Source organism: Somniosus microcephalus, chromosome 7, assembly GCF_052327205.1.
Source record: "Somniosus microcephalus isolate GS21.2 chromosome 7, FLI_Smic_1.0, whole genome shotgun sequence".
Classification (NCBI taxonomy): Eukaryota; Metazoa; Chordata; class Chondrichthyes; order Squaliformes; family Somniosidae; genus Somniosus; species Somniosus microcephalus.
The window spans coordinates 276,526,853-276,551,726 of NC_140993.1; the positions used below are offsets into that span (position 1 = coordinate 276,526,853).

A 24,874-nucleotide genomic window follows, 5' to 3' on the forward strand; every position below is an offset into this window, starting at 1 on the left:
CAAAGCGTACATACTGGTGTTTCTGAAGAGCCATCCAGCATTTGGTTAATCAGGATTCACATATGATGCCTGGAAATAGGAGGATCCACATACAATGATCAGCTGCCAAATAATGTATTTGCTTCTCTGTCCACAGATACAGATAGGTAGGTACCCATGATTGGGCACACTCCTCTGATGCAGCTTGACCTTTTTTCCATTGGTCTCCTTCTTCCCCTGAAAGCTGACATCGGGGAATCTCAGTAATAGTAATAATGGTGTCAGTGGGTAAAAAAAATCCACTGAACAAAAGGTATAAAGGCTGGAGAACCACCAGGAAAGAAAGCACATAAGTGGCCAAAACGATCCGGAAATGGCCCAAAAACATTTACCTGTACATTACTGTACCCAGTAAATGAGCTTCCAGTAGCAAGCAACCTTGGACATTGAGATGAATATTTACAGTGAGCACTCTGCACACACACGGAATTAAGTGCAGGACATCCCTGATTACATTTCAGTATTTAAATTAAGCTCCTGCCCATTTCAGGTGCAAAAATGCTGCCTGCACCGCAAGTCCCCCAGAAATACACTTGGGCACAGACTTGGGAGTTATGTGTACATCACAAACAAATTTGTTCCCTTCACATGCCACACTTACACAAGCATATAAATGTCTGCATGTAATAAAGGGAAGCAACTCCTTATCTTCATTGTTCGTCTGTTTTGATTATGGGTTTTTAATAGTGAGGGTGAAAAAGATTAAACTACTTAACATTTTCCTTCTCTACCAAATATCTCTAACAGTGAGTATGATTACCAAAGGGTTCTCGGTGAATAAACATTTAAATTCATCAATTTTATTCAGACCCTCCTTCCAAAGTTGAACAGTAGTAATCCTTCCCAAAACTGGTTGTTTCTGTGAACAATTGTTTTTGAATACAGGCAAAGAAACGAGGCTGGAATAACCATTAGAAAACCTTACAAAATATAAACCCATTCTGACCTCATTCCATCCAAGTCCTTCCCCACTCACCGATCTTCTTCTCAGTTATCTGCCTCTGCATTCAACTCTTTCTATAAGTGCCAGCTTCTTTATGCAGAAGATCAGGTAGTAACTGCACTTTTACTTTCAAAATTACCTCAGAAAAAGTTGAAGCGTTTATCATTTTGTTTGCTCTCTAATATTTTACACAAAAAAAAATCTGGTTACTCAACCTTGCCATCTCCCATAGCATCTCTACTCCCAAGGTCTCTATAAGAATTACATTTATATAGAATCATGGCGGTTTACGGCACAGAAGGAGGCCATTTGGCCCATCGTGTCTGTGCCGGCCGAAAAAGAGCCATCCAGCCTAATCCCACTTTCCAGCTCTTGGTCCGTAGCCCTGTAGGTTACAACACTTCAAGTTCACCTCCAAGTACTTTTTAAATGTGGTTAGGGTTTCAGCCTCTACCATCCTTTCAGGCAGTGAGTTCCAGACCCCCACCACCCTCCGGGTGAAAAAAGTTCTCAACTCCCCTCTAATCCTTCTACCAATTGCTTTAAATTCCCTGCCACCTGGTTATTGAATTCTCTGCTAAGGGAAATAGGTCCTTCCTATCCACTCTATCTAGGCCCCTCATAATTTTATACACCTCAATTAAATCTCCCCTCAGCCTCCTCTGTTCCAAAGAAAACAACCCCAGCCTATCCAGTCTTTCCTCATAGCTAAAATTCCCCAGCCCAGGCAACATCCTCGTAAATCGCCTCTGCACCCCCTTTAGTACGATCATATCCTTCCTGTTATGTGGTGACCAGAACTGTACGCAGTACTCTAGCTGTGGCCTAACTAGTGTTTTATACAGTTCAAGCATAGCCCCCCGCTCTTGTATTCTATGCCTCGGCTAAGAACATAAGAAATAGGAGCAGGAGTAGGCCATACGGCCCATCGGGCCTGCTCCGCCATTCAATAGGATCATGGCTGATCTGAATCTAGACTCGCGTCCACTTCCCTGCCCTCTCCCCGTACCCCCTAATTCCCTTATCTGCTTGGAAAATGTCTATCTCCATTTTAAATTTATTTAATGTTGCAGCTTCCACAGCTCTCTGGGGTAGCAAATTCCATAGATTTACTACCCTCTGAGTGAAGAAGTTTCTCATCTCAGTTTTGAAAGGGCAACCCCTTATTCTAAGATTATGCCCCCTAGTTCTAATCTCACCCATCAGTGGAAACATCCTCCCCGCATCCACCCGATCAAGCCCCCTCACAATCTTATATGTTTCGATAAGATCGCCTCTCATTCTTCTGAACTCCAATGAGTAGAGTCCCAACCTGCTCAACCTTTCCTCATACGTCAACCCCCTCATCTCCGGAATCAACCGAGTGACCCTTCTCCTGTATGCCTTCTTAACCACCTTATCTACCTGTCCTGCTACATTCAGGTATCTGTGGACGTGCACTCCAAACTCCCTCTTTTCCTCCACACTTCTCAGTATCCTACCATTTAATGTGTATTCTTTGCCTTGTTGGCCCTCCCCAAATGCATTACCTCACACTTCTCTGCACTGAATTCCATTTGCCATTTTTTTGCCTCCCTGACCAGTCCATTGATAGCTTCCTACAGTCTACAGCTTTCTTCCTCACTCTCAACCACACGGCCAATTTTTGTAGCATCTGCAAACTTCTTAATCATGCCCCCTACATTGAAGTCTAAATCATTGATATATACCATGAAAAGCAAGGGACCCAGTACTGAGCCCTTTCACGACCTCAGGACATCCCAAAGCACTTTACAGCCAATGAAGTACATTTTATGTGTAGTCACTGTTGTAATGTCGGAAATAATGTATTACAAACAAAATGGTTTCCAACCACTTCCTTGTATCCCTCACCACCCACATCCCTCTAGCCCAGTCCAGTCCCACTTCTGTGTCAATCCCTGGGAAAAAACTGGCACTTTTTAAATCTCTTTTCCCCACAACACTTCTGCAGGCATGGATCTGCTTAACCACTCCCTCACACCCACCTTTGATGCCTTTGTCCCCAGCAAAGCCTTTATTCTCATCCCCCTGGTAAGGCCCCCTGTCTTCGCTACCACAAGTCCAAGGGACACAGACTTCAGTGTATCTGATGCACAACTTGTTTAGTCATCCATCACTAGATCTGGCTGGACCACTTCATGCCAAACCCATACATTATTTCAACATCTTCCTGGACGGCAAAAATAACCGACTTATTTTCCACTAACAACGATCTCCTTAAACTACTCTCCTCTGCTTCTTCCACACTCACCTCCAACAACAAATGTGAGGATTTCATGGTCTTCTTCATCACCAAGATGAGATCATCTGTTCAGCTGCCTCTTTGGCTTCCCTTCCTTCCCCTTGCTCACCACCCAACCCACTCCCCCTCCCCCCACCACCCTAGCCATGTCAGAGCTTCTCCATTTTCTCTCATCTCCCCTCCCCATACCCTCTTCAGGCTCATATTGTCCATGAGATCCACCTCCTACTCCCTTGATCTCATTGCTGCTAAACTGCTAACCACCCAACTTTCCTTCTTGGCCCCAATGCTAGCTAATGTTGTAAATGGTTTTGCTCTCCTCAGGTACTGTCCCTCCATTTTCAAAACCATCATCACAGCCTCCTCAAAAAACCCACCCTTGACCCGTCATTGCAAACTACCGTCCGACCTCCAACCTTTCCTGTATTATTCGCTCTCAAATCCGTGGCAATTTTTCCAGCAACTCCATGTTCAAATCTCTCCAAACAGGTTTCCGTCCTTGCTACAGCACTGAGACAGAGCTGAGCGAAGTCACAAATGACATCCACTGTGACTGCGGCCATCTACCACATCATTCTCCTCCAACACCTTTTCTCTGTTGTCCAGTTCAGTGGGATCCCTCTCCTTTGGTTCAATTTTTACCTATCTGATCATAGCCAGAGAATCTGTAGCAATTGCTTATCCTCCCGCCCCTTTACTGTTACCTCCGGAGTCTCCCAAGGATCTATCCTTGGCTCCCTCCTCTTCCACATGCTACCCGCTACCCTTGGCAACATCTTGCACACATATACGCTGATAACATCAAACTCTACCACCTCTCTCTATCCCCCCCCACTACCTCTGTACTATCAGACTGCTTGTTCGATATCTAGTTACGGATGAGCCATAATTTCCCCCAAAACATTGGGAAAAATCAAAGCCATTGTCTATGGCCCCTACCATAAATCAAAGCCATTGTCTATGGCCCCTACCATAAATCAAAGCCATTGTCTATGGCCCCTACCATAAATCAAAGCCATTGTCTATGGCCCCTACCATAAATCAAAGCCATTGTCTATGGCCCCTACCATAAATCAAAGCCATTGTCTATGGCCCCTACCATAAATCCTTTACCGCTGCCATCAATTCCACTGAAAGCCTCGTCCATGCCTTTGTCACCTTCAGACTCGACGACTCCAATGCGCTCCTGGCTGGTCCCCCATTCTCCATAAACTTCAGCTCATCCAAAACCCTGCTGCCTGTATCCAATCTTGCACCAAGTCCCGGTCACCCATCGCTCTTGTCCTTGCTAACTAATGTCCCAAATTTAAAAGTCTCATTGTGTTTAAATCCATACATGGCCTTGCCTCTCGTTATCTCTGTAACTTTCTCACCCCGCCCCAAAACTCTTGTTTTGAGCATTTCCCCTCCCTTCGCTCCACCATTCAGCAGTTTAGTCCAAACGTTCTGGAATTCCTTCCCTAAACTCCTCCATCTCTTCCTTTAAGAACTTCCTTAAAACCCACTTCTTTGACCAAGCTTTTGATGACCCCTAATATATCTCCTTCTGCCTCAGCCTGCATTTCTATCTGATTACACCTCTGTGAAGCGCCTTGGGACATTATATAAATGCACGTTACTGTTCTTAAAACTGTTTTTACTGGAGGTCTTCATTCACAGTAATTTTTCATTCGAGTGGACAAGGCTCACAAACAGCAAGTCCTGGCGCACTCCAGGGATGGGCAGTTCTGTTGATCATAAAAATTTCTACAAGTTCTCCACATTTAGGTGCAAATCGTCAATGGAAATCAGACATTTCAAACACAAAACGCTAGGTAAGTTTAATTTTTGCTTGAAAAATAACAATTCACGTACAGCCCTTATTTCCAAGGAAAGGTCTTTAGCTTGTAGGATAGTGTGCAACAGGTTAGCAGCTTAATATAAGTAAAGGATATCATGGGATAGTTAGTATAGAGGGCTACAGCAAAGGAGGCAGTGCAGAAACCACAGGTGGAAATTGGGCGTGATTCGTCAGAAGGTTCAGAACATCTGGTGAAAAATAGAGAGGGGATCTCATCGAAACCTATAAAATTCTGTCAGGCCTGGACAGACTAGATGCAGGAAGGGTGTTTCTGATGGCCGGGGAGTCCAGAACCAGGGGTCATAGTCTAAGGATAAGGGGTAAACCATTTAGGACTGAAATGAGGAGGAATTTCTTCACCCAGAGAGTGGTGAACCTGCAGAATTCTCTGCCACAGAGGGCGGTGGAGGCCAGTTCATTAAATATATTCAAGAAGGAGTTAGATATATTTCTTAAGGCTAAAGGGATCAAGGGATATGGGGAGAAGGCAGGGACAGGGTACTGAGTTTGGATGATCAGCCATGATCTCATTGAATGGCGGAGCAGGCTCGAAGGGCCGAATGGCCTACTCCTGCTCCTATCTTCTATGTTTCACAATACAGAAGTCAGTACTAATATCTGTGTGATACAGGCTAACACTTGGTTTGGATTAGGTTGATGGGATTTTGTTCTAAAGTTTAAGGCAATTTAAGAAGTAGCTTTCAGCAAAGAACCTGTGTAACAAATTATGACATAGTTTGGGGACAGCATGTCAGGGTTAAATTACTGATATCCTGGAAAAAGTGAGTGTTTACAGTCCCAAAGTTATCTTATCTACTCCTGATGAGGGGATCGCCAACATTCCAGCCAGAATATGTGGCGCAACATTGCCACCTACTGATGCTGTAACGTATGACACACATGGATCACCTGACAATAATCTCAGAATCGATAGGTTCAGAGCAAGTCACTTGATGTTGCTTAGGAACTGAACTGCCCCATCAAATGTATAAATATGGACCAATTTCAGTCGTTCTTTGGTATTCAATGCTGAGATCTAACCTGGATCGGAGTTCTCTCAAGAGCCCAATGGGTGTCCTACTTGTGGTATGCAGACGCATAAACTTGCTTGTACTTTGTCGCTATTCAATAAACCAACAATTTATCTCTGCCATCCGAACCTATATAATTTAAATTGACCTACTGGATCAATCCAACACAGCTCAGAGAATCCAAGTGGATGAAAAACTGCCCAAAAAAATTTGGAGCGCGTTAACGAGACACACCATTATTAATGTGCAAATCGTCCAGCAAATTCAGGGGATTAAGAAATAAACCATGAGCTGCCAATCTCAAGAACTTAATAGTTGATTTACACCGCTCCGCCTTTTGCTTTGCACAAACAACGTGCCAAAACTTGCTGTAGCAGGGCATCTAATGGCATCCTTCAGCTCAAAATGTAACTAGCAGGGTAGATAAAGGGGAACCAGTAGATGTAGTATATTTGGATTTCCAAAAGGCATTCGATAAGGTGCCACATAAAAGGTTATCACACAAGATTAGGGCTCATGGGGTTGGGGGTCATACAGTAGCATGGATAGAGGATTGGTTAACGGACAGAAAACAGAGTGGGGATAAACGGATCTTTTTCAGGTTGGCAGGCTGTAACTAGTGGGGTGCCGCAAGGATCAGTGTTGGGGTCTCAGTTATTTACAATCTATATTAATGACCTAGATGAAGGGACCGAGTGTAATGTATCCAAGTTTGCTGACGATACAAAGCTAGGTGGAACAGTAAGCTGTGAGGAGAACACAGAGTCTGCAAAGGGATACAGATAGACTGAGTGAGTGGGCAGTAAGGTGGCAGATGGAGTATAATGTAGGGAAATGTGAGGTTATTCACTTTGATAGGAAGAATAGAGAAACAGAATATTTTTTAAATGGTGAGAAACTTTCAAATATTGGTGTTCAGGGAGATTTGGGTGTCTTCGTGCAAGAAACACAGAAAGCTAGCATGCAGGTACAGCAAGCAATAAGGAAGGCAAATGACATGTTGGCCTTTATTGCAAGGGGGTTGGAGTATAAGAGTAAGGAAGTCTTGCTACAATTGTACAGGGCCTTGGTGAGACCACACCTGGAGTACTGGGCACAGTTTTGGTCTCCTTATCTAAGGAAGGATATACTTGCCTTGGAGGCGGTGCAATGAAGGTTCACTGAATTGATTCCTGGGATGAGAGGGCTGTCCTATGAGGAGAGGTTGTGTAGAATGGGCCGATACTCTCTGGAGTTTAGAAGAATGAGAGGTGATCTCATTGAAACATACAAGATTCTGAGGGGGATTGACAGGGTAGATGCTGAGAGGTTGTTTCCCCTGGCTGGAGTGTCTAGAACTAGGGGGCATAGTCTCAGGATAAGGGGTCGGCCATTTAAGACCGAGGTGAGGAGGAATTTCTTCACTCAGAGGGTTGTGAATCTTTGGAATTTTCTGCCCCAGAGGGCTGTGGATGCTGAGTCTTTGAGTATATTCAAGGCTGAGATAGATAGATTTTTGGAATCGAGGGATACAGAGATCGGGCGGGAAAGTCGCACACTAGTTCTGCTGCAGAGGACTCAGATGATGACTTTGATGGGCCAGGCTACAGACGAAGGCTGATGGGTGTACACACCCAAATGCTTGGTGCACTGGAAATCCTGCGCTCAATGTCCGGCACCAACTTGGCACAGGGCTCTCTGCGCAGAGCTTGGAGCCCATTCTTTCCAACATGGTGGCCACCTCCATTCACCCACCTGTGGAACCCACCATGCTGCAGCGTCTGATGGCCGGTGACTCAGCTTCCATTGCAGCACAAGCTGCATCCACCCAACATCTGAGTGCTGCAGTGGAAGCTCAGACTGCGGTCATGCAAGCTCAGCTTGTTGCCATCATGGCTCTGGAAACCACTGTTAAAAGCGGCTTCCAGGGCATCACAGAACTCCAGCAATCTGCTCTCAACAGATTACTAGGATTGCTGACACGCTGCCCCGGGAGAGAGGCAATGGCTCCATGGAGCACGAACCTGCTGTCCTCTCTCAGAATGACAGCATTCGTGCTCCCACCCCTACCACTCCGCTAGTGCCCTTGCTGTTGCCCGTCAGTCAGCCAGCCATTCCAGACGACTGCAGCACAAGTCTAGACGGTGCAGCCTGCAGCCAGGCCTTCTGGGCCCAGAGCTGTTCAAGGTCGCCCTCCAAGGCCATCTGTAGTCTTCTCCACTGAAAGTCAACAGCCTTCCGCCACCCATGCTGCAACCACTGGGGAAGCACCTTGTAGGAGCACTAGGATAGGCAAAAGCACACGGAAGAGACACTAAGGGAATGTACAAGGGTGATTAGTTTATTTTTGTATGCACTATGCCATGATTTAATTTATCATTTTGGCTCCCATTGTATGACTGCTGTGCAAGTGTGTGGGGGTTGCGGACCAGAGTCATGAGCCATGTCGTCAGCGGGTAGCCCTCGTCGCCCAATAGCCACCCTTTGGTTTGCCATGGTGGTTGAAATACAGGTGGCACAACGGACTGCCACAGAATGAAGGCATCGTGACTGCTGCCAGAATACCAGACATTGACCTGCATGATTCGCTGCCTATGGTCACACACCAGCTGCAGTGAGGGAGTGCAATCCCTTTGGGTTCAGGTTCATGTCAGAATTGACATGAGGCGCACGCAAAACAATGTGCGTGCAGTCAATGGCACCCTGCAATCCTTACAAACCCTCGTGCTCACTCTGCCTGCCTGCTTCTCTCTGGCAAAAGTGAATGAGATGAAGCTGCCTCTCTTTGCATAGAACGCCTCAGTGACCTGCCTTATGCAGCAGTGCATTGTAAAACTGAGATGTTGCTTCTATCTCCAGCAGCAGCCTGGAAGGAGCCAGCTGCATAAAAGTTCATAGCCACGGTCACCCCCACAGTCACTGGCAGTGCGCTCCTTGTGCTGCTCGGAGGTTGGAGTTTGTGGCTGCAACAGTTGGCAGATTTCAGTGACGATCTCCTTATTAAAGTGCAGACGTCTCAAACACTGGTCATAGCTGAGGCTCGAGTAGGGGAATTAGTCCCTGAACACCCTGGGTGCATATGGCCTTCTGCCGAGACACCTTCTACCCCTCCTCCCCCTCTTTCTTCTAGCAGCTTGTCCTGCTCTGCGTGGCCTCTGCTTATTCGGTCATCTTCCCCACTGAAAGTCAGCAGTGTTCCACCAGCTCTGCTGCAGTGACCGGGAGGAGCACTTATTAGCAGCACTAGAGTAGGAAAAGGCACACGAAAGACAGACACTAAGGGATTAGTTGACTTTGTTCATTTTATAAATTTATAAATGATGTTGGGATTGCATGTTTTGTAGTGGCTCTCATTTCAGCTTTGTGCCCAGGAGGACGATGTGATGTTCTGTGACAGAGGGATGGTAATACGGGGATGTGGTGAGCTATGGGGATCTGGGGATTCATTCACTGGAACCAGAATCCGATGAGGCGCTCACTGACAGCCTGTCTGGAATGGGGATGTGCTGCCTGCCTCCTCCCTTCCTTGTGGCTCAATTGGTAGCACCCTCACCTCGGAGTCAGAAGGCTGCGTGTTCAAGTCCCACTCCAGAGACTTGAACACAATAATCTAGGCTGACACTTCACTGCAGGACTGAGGGAGTGCTGCACTGTCGGAAGTGCCGTCTTTCGGATGAGATGTTAAACCAAGTCCCCGTCTACACTCTCAGGTGGACATAAAAGATCCCATGGCACTACTTTGAAGAGCAGGGGAGCTATCCCTGGTGTCCTGGCCAATATTTATCTCTCAATCAACATCACAGATGTTTCAGCATTCCGCAGGGACCGCTCCCTCCGAGACACCCTAGTCCACTCCTCTATCACCCCAAACAGCCCTTCCTCTTCGCCTGGCACCTTCCCATGCAAGCGGAGGAGATGTAACACCTGCCCCTATACCTCCCCCCTTCCCACTGTCCAGGGCCCCAAACACCCCTTCCAGGTGAAACAGCGATTTACTTGTACTTCTCGCAATCTAGTATACTGTATTCGCTGCTCACGATGCGGTCTCCTCTACATTGGGGAGACCAAACGCAGATTGGGTGACCGCTTTGCGGAACACCTCCGTTCAGTCCGTAAGGGTGACCCCGAGCTTCCGGTCGCCTGTCATTTTAATTCACCGCTCCATTCCCACTCGGACCTCACCGTCCTTGGCCTCTTGTATTGTTCCACGGAAGCTCAACGTAAACTCGAGGAACAGCACCTCATCTTCAGATTAGGCAGTCTGCAGCCTTCCGGACTCAATATCGAGTTCAACAATTTCAGATCATAAGCTCGGCCCCCATTTCATTTTCTCTTGTAATTGTTCCACTCCTTTCCACCCCCCCCCCCCTTTCCTTTTGTTTCTCTCTCACACCTGGCAGCTATCTTTTGCCCTGCCAGTACACTTTACACCTTATCCCAGCCTATTACCATCTCGTCTAGCTTCTAATCTCTTTTACTTCTTTTGTTTCTTTTATTCTTTTGTCCGATCGCAGCCCTGCCTCCGATCTAGTTTCTTTTCTTTCCAGTTTTGAAGAAGGGTCCAACCCGAAACGTCAACTCAAATTTCTCTCCACGGATGTTGCCTGACCTGCTGAGTTTTTCCAGCATTTTCTGTTGTTATCACAGATTATCTGCTCATTATAACATTGCTGTTTGTGGGAGCAAATTGGTTGCCATGTTTCCTACATTACAACAGTGACCAAACTTTAAAATTGGCTGTAAAGCGCTTTCGGACATCCGGTGGTCGTGAAAGGCGCTATATAAATGCAAGTCTTTCTCCCCCCACCCACCCCCTCGAGGTGGTCCTGGAACCCATGGTGGCAAGGGCTGCACGTTCATGATGGCCAAGTTGTGGAGCATGCAGCAGACCATCATGGTACGGGACACCCGCTCCGGCGAGTACAGGAGGACACCTCCCAAGCGGTCAAGGCAGCGGAACCATTGCGTGACCACCCTGATGGTCTGCTCGATGATGTTTCTGGTGATGGCATGGCTGTCATTATCTGAGTACAGGCCATGAGTGGTGGGGTTGCGGTGGGGAGTCATCAGCCTGGTGCATCTTGGATAACCCTAGTCTCCGAGCAGCCACCCTCGGGTTGACGTGGTGGCTGTAAGATTGCTGGCACACCAGACTGGTGCAGGATGAAGACATCATGGCTGCTGCCAGGATAGCGGGCATTCACCATCATGATGTGCTGGGCGTGGTTGCACAACAACTGCACATTAAGTGAGTGGTAGCCTTTGCGGTTACAGAACATCTGAGGAATATTATGCAATGCCTGCAAATCCACGTGTGTGCAGTCGATGGCGTCCTGGACCATGGGGAAGCCCGCTATCCTGGCAAAGCCACATGCGCGTTTGTCCTGCTTCCCTTCTCCTGGAGTAGAGAGCATCTGTGACCTCCCAGATGCAGCAATGGACAGCGAACTGGGAGATCTTAGCCACATCTCCTGCTCCAGACTGGAAGGATCCGGTGGTGAAAAAATTGAGGGCCACAGCGACCGAGAGCCACAGGGAGAGCTGTCGTTGCCCAGCTCTGAGGCTGCAGGTCAGGTTGCAGGAGATACGAGTTCTGTGACCACCTCCTCGGTGAAGCGGAGCCTCCCAAGACACTGCTCCTAGTTTAGGTGCTGGTAGGAGACGTGCTTTCAGAAGACCCTAGGTAGATAAGGCCTCATGCCGATAGCCCTCCTGCCCTTCCTCCTCTGCGAGCATCTTTTCCTCTTCATCGCTGCTTCCGCTCCATCTACCGGTCATACCAGAGCGTGAGGGGGACTGCAAGTAGACCCCCCCCCCCCCCAAATGACTGGGAGCAAGTGGTATGAGCAGAAGCCTTTAAATGAGAAGCAAGGCGTTCTACACTTGCAGGGACGCTCCCAGTCACCTCAGCAACTTTAAATATTCTTCGAAAGCTCCAAACAGTTGCACAAGCTTAGATAGACCCAGAAGAAATCAAAAAGCCAGTCAGCTGCAAGTTGTTGATGATCACTTTAAATAGCACTGCTGGGGGTCCTTCCTGCTGCTGAACACTTGGTCAGCTGGTCGTGATTAGGAGAGTGGCGACGTCGAAAATGGCAGATGGTGCGTCAAATCTGCGTTGCACACTCATTGACGTCACGATCTGCCTCCTCTTAATATCTGGAGTGAGTGTGGACATCGGCAGCACTACCGACCTCACCAAAATTGTGGCCGCCGCAGGAAGAGAGCAGAAGCGCGGCGGCCGTCATTTTTTCAGCAAAACCGGCCTCAACGGCCGGCACTAAACCTCCGAATTTCACAGCCATCAAGTCCGAGATTGTTGGACTCTTGGAAATGAAGGATTGTTACCTTCTAAATTGTCGAGATTATTTGCTATGATTTTCTTTATCCCATAAATGCTAATGACACCAAGTTTCAATCTTGATTTTTTAATGCAACTGTAGCTTAATTTACCATAAGATTTACAAGGCCCTGATTAGACAAAATAGGATATAGGAAACAACATAAACCAGATAAGGAATAAGCAAATATGTAAAGTAGCACTCGGAGACAGCCGCACATACACAATCTGCTTCACATTTGTGCAGCATTTCAGCCCCACTCACCAAAACTGGATTAGAAAAAAAAACTAGTTAACAAAAGATTTCTCTAAGGAGCAGTTTTATCATATACACTTTTGCAAAAAAGTTGAGATTTCAAATTTGCTAAATTATTCCTAGTGTTTGCTATTCTGAAAAAAAGTTAAATTTAGTGCAATCTTAGGTTTTAACAGTACAACTTAATCAGCATTTACCTCAGATTAATATTTAAGAGTATGCAGTAGATAAAGTATTATGAGGTAATTTAAAAATTAACCACAACATAGAATCTTATACAGACAGTGCCACTTATTGCTGGTAGTATGGCTGCTGAGGGTAAGGGTATCCTGGCTGCTGAGGTTGCTGTGCATTTTGGAAAGGTGGCTGTCCTGGAGGCTGGTACATGTATGGCATGTTGTACTGTCCGTAGGCATATTGGTTATATGACATGGGCATGGGCATTGGGTAGTACCTGAAAAATTAAACATACAACATAAGGAAAAGAATGGGTCACTCGCCCAAGTCACATCCCGCTCAACGTTCTCTCCTAAGAAAACGTAAAGCTACAAGTAGCAGAGTCCGAGTCAACTCTCGTCACTCTGCTCTGAACTCTCCCCAAAGCATCAATGTCTTTCTGATGGTAGCATGCCAAAATGTGAACCAACTGCTGATCTATACAAGATCAGAATAACTTATTCTGTCGTAGTCAAATGCCCTCAAAATGCACATGACTTAGTTTTGTCACCAACAGATTCAGAGACTGAAAACTTTGTGAATGATCAAAATTTACATCTTTTTCTACCTTCGCTACCTCCTGCATGCAAGACTTGGCTGGTTTCTGTTGCAATATACACATATCTATTAAAATCCATTGGCAAACCTTTAGATCTTAGCCCATCTGTTTAAATGGCCCATCTGCTTAAACGTAGAACAAATACAATTCTAGGTAATTCAGGGGAGAAGAGGGAAGAGAAAAAGATGTGAAAACAGAAGGAACAAGGCCGTTTTCTGTTCATTACCAGAGCATGTGGAAAATATGAATATGTTGCAATCGGGAGAGGAACACAATTTCTTCAAGCTACTGCAATATTCAGATTTCACTTCAGTTGCTTACTTTGCCAAATTTCAACGGTAAATTTCCAATGTATCAATGTCCAATTAAACATTATGGCAGAGAGAAAAAAAAAATCATGAAGAAACCTCAAACAACAATACCAATTTAAGCTGTAATTACTGAAAAAAAAAAAAAAAATTAAAAAAATTAAAAAAAAACCTGAAGCTATGCCATGTATGATTCTTTTAATGGCTTCCTTTAGTTTGAACCCATGTATTATTAATACTGTGTGCCATACTTCTCATACCTCTACTCCCGTGCCAAATAAATGTGCACCATCAAAGAGGAAGGCCAAGTACACAGGGCGTAAAGCTACATAGACCAGCAGGCAATTCTTACAAAGCTAGCCCATAGCATCACATTAGTAGCTCTAAGCATTATGTCATATCACTGGTCAATGTCCTTCTGAAGCTAGTGTGCCAAAATGTGACCTAACTACTGACTGGGAGACTCATTCCCCCAACTGAAGTACTTGATTGTAATAGCTGGTAAGCCTGTTGATTGGCTATTTCCATCTGGTGCAAGTCATACTGTACATCTTGCAGGCTACAGGAGATTTAATAGGTACCTCTTTGGCCTTCCTTTTGACAAGAGTACATTTTATTTGCCTACATAACAATGATTACACATTGAAAGTGATGCACTGTTTGTGAAGTGCTTTCGGATGTCCCGAGGATATTGGAGGGCACGAGGTGAATGCAAGCTCTTTCTAGAACAGAATCCACTTTTGAATCTGGAATCACTTTTAGATGAGGGAGCTTGGAAAGAATTTCACCCTTTATTTATAATTGATACAACTATCATGTTGGCAACTGCTGAGACACTGTGGGACTCAAAACTCTCCACAAGGAATGCTGAACAAATGCATTAAGTATCAAACCAGCAGGCTGCATCTAGTCACACCTAATGTTTTCATCCCTCACTGATGAACCAGTTTAAAGGTTGCAAATTAAAACTCTCCTGTCCACCAGTTGTTTGTGCCGATATGTCCAGAATATACATCAAGTGATTCAGGGAAACAGAGAATCCTTAATGCGAGGAGCATTTGTAATAAGGTGGACGAATTGGCTGCGCAAATAGAGGTAAACGAATATGATTTGGTTGGGATTACGGAAACGTGGCTCAAGGATGTCCAAGACTGGGAACTCAACATCCAGGGGTATTCGATATTCAGGAAAGATAGGCAAAAAGGAAAGGGAGGTGGGGTAGCATTACTGGTTAAAGAAGGGATTAATACAATTGTAATGAAGGATATTAGCTCTGATGTGGAATCTGTATGGGTAGAATTGAGAAATACTATGGGGAAAAAAACATTAGTGGGAGTGGTATATAGACCTCCAAACAGTAAGGCGGAGGTTGGGGATGGCATTAAAAGGGAAATTAAAGAAGCGTGCATTAAGGGCACAGCAGTCATCATGGGTGACTTTAATCTACATATAGATTGGGCCAACCAAATTAGTAACAATACTGTGGAGGAGGAATTCCTGGTGTGTATATAGGATGGTTTCTTGGACCAATATGTCGAGGAACCAGCCAGAGATCAGGCCATCTTAGACTGGGTATTGTGTAACGAGAAAGGATTAATTAGCAATCTTGTTGTACGAGGCCCCTTGGGTCGGAGCGATCATAGTATGATCGAATTCTTCATTAAGATGGAGAATGAAATAGTTGACTCAGAAACTAGGGTCCTCAATTTAAATAAAGGAAACTACGATGGTCTGAGAAGCGAGTTGGGTAGGATTGATTGGGGAATGGCACTCAAAGGGTTGACGGTGGATAGGCAATGGCAAACATTCAAGGACCGAATGGATGAGCTACAGAATTTGTTCATCCCAGTTTGGCATAAAAGTAAAACAAAAAAGGTGACTCAACCGTGGCTAACAAGGGAAATTAGGGATAGCATAAGATCCAAGGAGAGGACATATAAATTGGCCAGAAAAAGCAATAATCTTGAGGATTGGGAGCAGTTTAGGATTCAACAAAGGAAGACAAAGGGATTAATTAAGAAAGGGAAAATAGAATGAGAGAGTAAGCTAGCAGAGAACATAAAAACTGACTGTAAAAGCTTTTATAGATATGTGAAGAGAAAAAGATTGGTGAAGTCAAGCGTAGGTCCCTTGCAGTCAGAATCAGGGGAATTTATAATGGGGAACAAAGAAATGGCAGACCAATTAAATACATACTTTGGTTCTGTCTTCACAAAAGGAGGACACAAATAACCTCCCAGAGATGCCAGGGAACATAGGGTCTGATGAAAGGGTGGAACTGAAAGAAATCAGTATTTGTAGGGAAATGGTGTTAGGAAAATTGATGGGACTGAAGGCCGATAAATCCCCAGGGCCTGATAATCTACATCCCAGGGTACTTAAGGAAGTGGCCCTAGAAATAGTAGATGCATTGCTGGTCATCTTCCAGAACTCAATAGACTTTGGAACAGTACCCATGGATTGGAGGGTAGCTAATATTACCCCACTATTCAAAAAAGGTGGTAGAGAAAAAGCGGGGAATTGTAGACCGGTAAGCCTGACATTGGTGGTGGGGAAAATGCTAGAGTCTATTATAAAAGATGTAATAGCAGAGCACTTGGAAAGCAGTGACAGGATTGGACAAAGTCAACATGGATTTACAAAAGGTAAATCATGCTTGACTAATCTACTGGAATTTTGAGGATGTAACTGGTAAAATAGATACGGGAGAACCAGTAGATGTGGTGTATTTGGACTTTCAGAAGGCTTCCGATAAGGTCCCACATAAGAGATTAGCGTGCAAAATTAAGGCACATGGGATTGGGGGCAAGGTATTGACTTGGATAGAGAACTGGTTGGCGGACAGAAAGCAAAGAGTTGGAATAAACGGGTCGTTTTCCGAGTGGCAGGCAGTGACTAGTGGGGTACCGCAAGGATCGGTCCTAGGACTCCAGCTGTTCACAATATATATTAATGATCTGGACGAGGGAATTGGATGTAATATCTCCAAATTTGCAGACGACACAAAGCTGGGTGGGAGGGTAAGCTGTGAGGAGGATGTCGTGAAACTCCAGTACGATTTGGGCAGGTTGGGTGATTGGGCAGAAACATGGCAAATGCACTATAATGTGGATAAATGTGAGGTTATCCACTTTGGTGACAAAAACAGGAAGGCAGATTATTATTTGAACGGCAATAGATTGGGAGAAGGGGAAGTGCAGAGAGACCTGGGTGTTCTTGTGCACCAGTTGCTGAAGGTAAGCATGCAGGTGCAGCAGGCGGTTAAGAAGGCAAATGGTATGTTGGCCTTCGTAGCAAGAGGGTTCGAGTACAAGAACAAGGATGTCTTGCTGCAGTTGTATAGGGCCTTGGTGAGACCACACCTTGAGTATTGTGTGCAGTTTTGGTCGCCTTACCTGAGGAAGGATGTTCTTGCCATGGAAGGAGTGCAGCGAAGATTCACCAGGCTGATACCTGGGATGGCAGGAATGACGTATGAGGAGAGATTGTGTCGATTGGGCTTATACTCACTGGAGTTTAGAAGATTGAGAGGGGATCGCATCGAAACCTATAAAATTCTGTCAGGCCTGGACAGACTAGATGCAGGAAGGATGTTTCTGATGGCCAGGGAGTCCAGAACCAGGGGTCATAGTCTAAGGATAAGGGGTAAGCCATTTAGGACTGAAATGAGGAGGAATTTCTTCACCCAGAGAGTGGTGAACCTGTGGAATTTGCTGCCACAGAGGGCGGTGGAAGCCAGTTCATTAAATATATTCAAGAAAGAGTTGGATATATTTCTTAAGGCTAAAGGGATCAAGGGATATGGGGAGAAGGCAGGAACAGGGTACTGAATTTGGATGATCAGCCATGATCTCACTGAATGGCGGAGCAGGCTTGAGGGGCCGAATGGCCTACTCCTGCTCCTATCTTCTATGTTCCTATAAATTAGTCACACTTGTTCGTCGAGCTTCACAACTTGCTCTCAGCTGTTAAGCGCACTTGGCAGTAATGGTTTTGGACCAGAATAAAGATTCTTCTAAATCGAAATCCAGCAGTTTCAAGCAGTACAGAATACCCAGCCCAATTGGGTAACGGGGAATTGAATTGCCCCGGAGCCCTTTTGCCAGAACTCCCCCCTCTCCCTACTCTTTCAGTTGAGGATTGTGTGCAGCATTTCAACAAAAGTGGAATAAATTTTTTAAAAATCAGGTTTTAAACTTTTCCTATTTCTCTGCAATTTCTTAATTTTAAAAATCAAATGGTTTACATTTAGTCACGTTGAGAATGCAAACTTGGTCAAGACTTACCCAGGATATCCTTGATACGAGGGGTATGGAGGCCCCTGTGCCTGTGATAGCATACCAGTGCCGCCAACAGAAGCAGGTGCAGCAACAATTGGAGCCGGACCGCTTGTGGCTGCAGGAGTGGCAGCTACTGGGAAAGTGGATCCAACAGCAGGAGGCGGAGGACGGGCAGGAGGCGGAGGTTTGGGTTGCTGTAATAAAAAGAGGGCTTGGAATGAGATTGAACAGAACATTAAATTAGAGCCATTTTATCATTCATCTGTCTATATGCTGTAAAATAAAATACAAGTATTGCAGCAGCATACACTTCTGGAGGTCAACTTAGCTGGAATGTTATTACCAGTAAACCACAACTGAATCATACTGTCCAACCAAGATTATTTCCCCTTAACATATTTACACCTCCACCCGTATTAGTTAGTCCAAGCAGCATGTCCAACTTTGTTACAACAAATTATTTCAGGATTTTGTTAAAAACTCAAAAGTAACCAGTGTAATTTGAAGAGATAAGGCAGTCATAATGTGCTGACTGTTAGCCAGAGTATTCGCCAACATTCTGCTGGCAAATAATTTACAAGAAACTTTCACAGTATTGTTGATTAATGCAAATAAAATTGCTGCAATATTAAGTGGACTTTTGGTATAAAAATGATGACCATGAAGTAACAAAGTTGGGCACCAATCTGTGTTCCACTAGAAAACCAGGGGCAAAGCTTTCCTGTGTGAGCTACTGGCACAAAAATCAAACCTGCTTACCCCACGCACACAGGAAATTGGTTAGCGCCGCTGCTCAAGAACAGTGCAGTATTTTAAATCTTCATTATCGGGTACTTTTGTTGTGTGTGTGGAGCAGTAATACAACAGGAATGTCAAACATACAACCCACAGAACAGTCCCATCCGGCTCACGGTGTACTGTGCTGTGCTTAAAAATAGACATGAATCTCCCAGGCACTGTTTCCAACAGCATAGGAAAACTGATGAAGGGAAGAGAGATACAAAGAGAGGAGAGGTGTGGGCTTAGGCTGGACTGGAAGAGTGTGAACAGACTAGGAATAGGATATTGGAACGGGGGGGGGGGGAAGGGGTATCAGAAGATTGGGACTCGGGTAGTGGGGGAGCGAGGGCGACGGGTTGGGGAGAAAGGGAGACTGGGGAATAAGGGTCAAGGATGGGGGCTCGTGGCAGAGGGGGGCTCTGGGTAAAGAGAGGGGACTAGGGGATGGGGTAGGGGTTGTGTGGGTGTGGGGCCCAGCAGTCCCTCCAGAGCCAAGTGCAGCAGCAACATAAGGAATGGGAACAGTGCTGAGAGAGGAGCAGCCCATAAAGAAGTGAATGAAACCTGGGGCTTTTACTGTGGGTGAATGGTGAAAGATCGTTCCCACTGGTGGGTAACAAAGGGACAGAGAGAGTAACACGAGGAATTGCAAGCTCCGATTCACATCGCAAGCTCCAATCTCCGCCATTCACGGGCTGGAAGAGGAGGGGAGAAGCCGCAAGCTGCAGGCCTACTCCCTCAGCTCCCGAGTCGAGGCAATAAACCCCACAAGGGACCCCAGGCTTGTCGCCCCCACCTCAACGGTCGGTTCCTCACTCGGGATCTTGGAGTGTTTGTAGTTGGGGCCTGAAGCTCATCCGGAGGCAGCTTGCCCAACGTCGAGTACAAATTTGGGCTTGCTGCATCGCCAGTAGGTCCAAGGAGAGGGGCGGAGAAAAAATGCAGCGAGGCTGAGCGTGGGCTGGCAGTGGAACGGCGAGAGGCGCGGCACTTGGTTTCCCCTACGGTTTCTTCAACAGCCTCCAGCAGTTCCTTTAAGGACTGCTGTTAAGGCCGCTGTAGAACTTGAAAAACGAGTCGGAGCTTGCATGGTGCGTACTCCACCTAGTTTTTCCACACATTTTGCAGAAGGGTCCCGAAACAGGCGCAGGAACTTTCTTTGCATATTTAAATTGATCCAGCTCTGATTTCAGGCAGCAGCCAGGTACACATAAAAACCGAGAACCAATATGGCCATGCTGCCAGTGCAGGACCTCACACCCAGAAATCGATATACAATGCACCCATTTTATGCCCAAAAGACAGGCAAAACGTATACCAATTTCTACCTCGAGTGTGCCCAAATAACACTTGCTGAATGTGGACCACCCAAAGTGCCAGGATGTCAGATCAGGCCCACCATATAAAGTGAGTTTGACACACCTGTAATCCAGGATTAGCAATTTCTAGCAATGTCTCTACAGTAGTAATTCCTGAAATAGCCTGAGTGGTACTGAAGGATAGATTTTAGGGAGCTATTTACTGCTGGAGACACAAGGTTCCTAAAGTAGTGACAGAAAGTCTTTGCTACAAGACAGATTAAAAGAGACAAACCTCAGGAATGTAGAGAGGAAGCTATTATGAAAGGAGTAAGTTTTTAATTATTAAATCACTAAATTCCTAAGTACTTGCGAAATTTAAATTATTGGTGCCATACCTGATTTTATGAATGATAATAAAAACAAACATTAATTAAATGAATGAACAGCAAAAAACAGCTGAAAAAGGCAAATGCTGGAAATGAAATGAAAAATAGAAAGTGTTAGAAATGCACAATAGAGCCTCAACTTGTCCCATGAAAGACTAATTCACATGTACCTCCTTCCGTCTAGTCCTAGAAATTGTAGCACTAAAAACAACCTGCATTTGTAAAGCATCTTTGACATAGCAAAACATCAAGGCGCTGAACAGAGGGGTAAATCAGACAAAATTGGACACTGAGCCAAAGGAGGGGGGGGGGGGGGGAGAATTGTAGAGCTCAACGAGGTTACAGAAATAGAGAGGGAAGAATCCATGAAGGGATTGAGTTGGACCGGGGGTAGAAAACGATAGGGTGCAGGATGGGAGGTCAGACACCACACACACAAACAAAACTAAAATTAAAATATTAAAAGTAAACTACAAAGTAAAAAAGAAATACTTTTTCACAACCACTGGATGAAGGTGGAGTACGTTCAGGAGGCGGAGGTTTGGATTGCTGGGGGTAAAAAACAACTTTGAATAGGACTGAAGAGAATGTTACAAAGCAAAGACACTATAATATCCAAGCGGTAATTTCAGGAGGCTCTGTTGCCGGTGCGGAGCGTTGCTGGAGACGACCACAGGGAAGAGATAGGACTATCGCCCCACTTCACCGACTCCATGTGCCACTGATGGGGCTAAGAAATTATCCCGGTGTGTCTATCCATGCACAAAAGATACATGCAGCCAAAATAATGAATTACTTTATACACTGGACATATAGAATCATAAATCTGATTGTGTTAGTGCTTTCAAAATGGACAGATACTTAATAAAAAAGACAAATTAATGCCACATGGTCAACTTTATGTAGAATAATTAAATCCAGGAAAAAAAAGTTGTTTTTCTAAAAGCCAGAGATTGAGTGATGGGCCAAAAATAGAATTTGAGAAGACTACCCACAGGACAACCTAAAACCAGAAAGTGATACTGTAGCTATGCTTAATTATAAAAGAAAATAACTCTTTGAAACATTGAGACTGCTATCAGAAAGAGAGTGTTTTACTCGTGGGAGAAATATTTAGTTTTCCAGAAGGATGAATTAACAACACATCCCAAAGCCTTCGCTGCAAATTAATCCATGAAATGTCACCAAGGGAGCAAAAGCAATTTTTGGAGTGGCTTCGGATAATTAGTTGCCAATCGCAGATTTTAACAAGGAATCAAATGGACAGGAGGTGTTTATAAAGGCAGATTAAACTGTATGCAACCAAATTTCATAAAAATGTTAAGCAAACTCCATGCAAAATGATGGAATTGTTCATAAAATGTATGCTAGTTCAGCTCTAGATATATATTTTTTTTTTTAAACTAGTTTATGGGATGTGGGCGTCGCTGGCAAGGCCAGCATTTATTGCCCATCCTTAATTGCCCTTGAGAAGGTGGTGGTCAGCCGCCTTCTTGAACCGCTGCAGACCCCCATCCAGAGTACATCCTGTGCCCTTGCTACCCTCAGTGCTACTTCCAAGTGGTGTTCAACATGAAGGAGTACTGATTCATCAGTGTCTAGTGTCTTTGTGTCCAAAATGAGCAGCTTAATTTTTAGAGCCTTCTCGAAGACTTGCAAATGAGCAGAAACTCCCAATGGTGATTAATTCATCCTGGGGGAGTGGATAGTTTTGTGGGCAGGGCCAGCTTCTAGCATGCTGTTTTTTTTTTTTAAACTAATGCAAAAGAAACTCAACTTGCGCTAAACGTAATTTGGGCTTAAAATTCTGCGATCTTTCGCGTGGGTTGCGCGGACTTCGGGTGAATTGTGCTGGAAAAAAACCAGCTCAACTGAATAGAAACGCTCCCCAGCCCCGACGTTTATCTTGGATGCATTTAAACCAGTTTTCCACTCCAGGCTATATAAAGTCTCAAATGCTGTTGATCAAAGATTTTGATCAGTCTACTTACAAACACAGTTCTGGGTGCAGGAGTTGGAACAGCCGGGGTGGTTCTTCCAAGAGCAGCAGTCTGGTATGCAGGTGCTGCTGGAATATTGGGTGCACTGGGTTCTCGAGCTATGCTCTGCTGTAAATCCCTAACAAAAATGAGAAAAAAGAAACATCAGCAACCTTAATATCTAAGCATTCCTTTATCTGTAGAGGTTCACGAACGCATAAAACTATAGATCAAGGCACGGTAAAGAATCAGAGTGGAGGCAGCCATGTGTGATGCCTCCAACATCATGAAGACGCCAAATGTAGTAAAGGGGCTTCATCCCATATGCGACTGTTTGACAGTAGGATAGGAGTCTTAGAATAAGGGGCTGCTCTTTCAAAACTGAGATGAGGAGGAACTACTTCACTCAGGAGGGTGGTAGGTCCATGGAATATGCTGCCCCAAAAAGCTGTAGAAGCTACATCATTACATAAATTTAAAACAGAAATAGACAGTTTCCTAGAAGTAAAAGGGAATTAAGGGTTACGGGGAGCGGGCAGGAATTTGGACATGAGTCTAGGTTCGGATCGGTCATGGCCCTGTGGGTAGCGGAGCGGGCCCAGGGGCCGTGTAGCCTGATCCTGCTCCTATTTCGTGTGTCTAATTCTGTTAGATTCAGGAGATGGTTCTGTGATAGTGGATTGGCGGTTAGGATCAGATCAGCCATGATCTTATTGAATGGCGGAGCAGGCTCAAGGGGCCGATTGGCCTACTCCTGCTCCTATTTCTTATGTTCTTACGAGCTGCTACCAGCCCAGTAATACCAGAGAAACATGGGAACAGGAGGAGGCCATTCAGTCCCTCGAACCTGTTCCGCCATTGAATGAGATCATGGCTGATATATGTGTCTTAACTCCATCCACCTACTTTGGCTCCATATCCTTTCATACCCCTGTCTAGCAAAAAAAATCAATCTCAGATTTAGAATTATTAATTGAGCTAGCATCTGCTGCTTTTTGTGGGAGAGTTTCCCAACTTCTCTCCTGAAAAGCCTCGCTCTGATTTTATGGTCATGTCTCCTTGTTCTATGGTGTGGAGATGCCGGAGTTGGACTAGGGTGAACAAATGTAAGAAGTCACACAACACCAGGTTATAGTCCAACAGCTTTATTTGAAATCACAAGCTTTCGGAGCGCTGCTCCTTCTTCAGGTGAAGTGGAGAAATGCATAAAGACACAGCTTATATAGTTAGAGAATCATGTCAGATGTTTACAGGTAACCTTTCCAACTGCCATTTATCACACCTCAGCAGAGAGATAATCACAGCAGTCAATTCCCTGACCTCCTTGTTCTAGACTCCCCTACCTGTGGAAAAAGTTTCTCGATCTACCTCATCAAAATCCTAAAAACTTCAATCAAATCACCCCTTAACCTAGGAATACAAGCCTCGTTTATGTCATCTCTCCTTATATTCTAACCCTTGGAGCCCTGGTAACATTCTGGTGAATCTTTCCAAGGCCAATACATCCTTTCTAAGGTGCGGTGCCCAGAACTGTACACAGTGCTCCAGATGGGGTCTAACCAGGGCTTTGTATAGCTGTATCAAAACTCCCTGCCCTTTATACTCTAGCCCTCTAATTATAAAGGCTAACATTCCATTAGCCTTTTTGCTTATTTTTTGTACCCGACGACTGCATTTTAGTTATGTCTACATGGACCCCCTAAAGCTCTTTGGACCTCCACTGTTCCTAGCTCTTCACCATTTAAATACTTTTTGGTCCAAAATGGATCATCTGCCACAGGTCGCCCACTCACTTAATCGATCAATGTCGCTTTGTAATTTTATGCTCCCATCTACATTACTTACTACACTACCAATCTTTGTATCATTGGCAAACTTGGATATATGGCTCTCTATTTTGTCATTAATAAAAAGTGAATAGTTAAGGCCCCAGCAAATATCCTTGTGTGACACCGCCAGTCACTTCCTTCCAATTCGAGTACATACCCATTATGCCTACTCTCTGTCTTCTACCGCCTAACCGATCTCCCAACCAAGTCAATTATTTGCCTTCAACTCCATGAGCTTTAGCTATCAGTCTCTTATGCAGAGCCTTATCAAATGCCTTCTGGAAGTCCATATAAACTGCATCCATAGACATTCCCCTGTCTACTACTCAAAAAATTAAAAACACTTCGTTAGACATGACCTACTCGTTACAAATCCTTATTGGTTTTCTCTAATCAGCTCAAATTTCTCAAGTGCTCAGTCACTGTCCTTAATTATAGATTCTAATAACTTCCCCACAACAGATGAAAGTTTCTCTCACCTTTCTTAAATACTGGAGTTACATTTACATTTACAATTTTCCAATCTAAAAAGGCACAATTCCTGA

General features: G+C 45.0%; 1 protein-coding gene across 3 annotated transcripts in view; it reads right to left on the bottom strand.

The window, feature by feature from the left end:
* Positions 1-12,507: 12,507 nt before the first annotated feature.
* Positions 12,508-24,874, bottom strand: part of pdcd6ip (programmed cell death 6 interacting protein) — a 96,347-nt gene continuing 83,980 nt past the window's right edge. For 2 of the 3 annotated variants that reach the window (XM_085993845.1, XM_085993844.1), the window contains exons 16-18: positions 22,513-22,639; positions 18,061-18,248; positions 12,508-13,145 (exon numbers count right to left, since the gene is read on the bottom strand). In XM_085993845.1, coding sequence (XP_085849971.1) covers positions 12,983-13,145; positions 18,061-18,248; positions 22,513-22,639 — 478 coding nt within the window. In that variant the 3' untranslated portion in view covers positions 12,508-12,982. Of the gene's footprint in view, positions 13,146-18,060; positions 18,249-21,013; positions 21,071-22,512; positions 22,640-24,874 lie in introns of all 3 variants that reach the window. The other variant, XM_085993846.1, reaches the window with a different exon arrangement.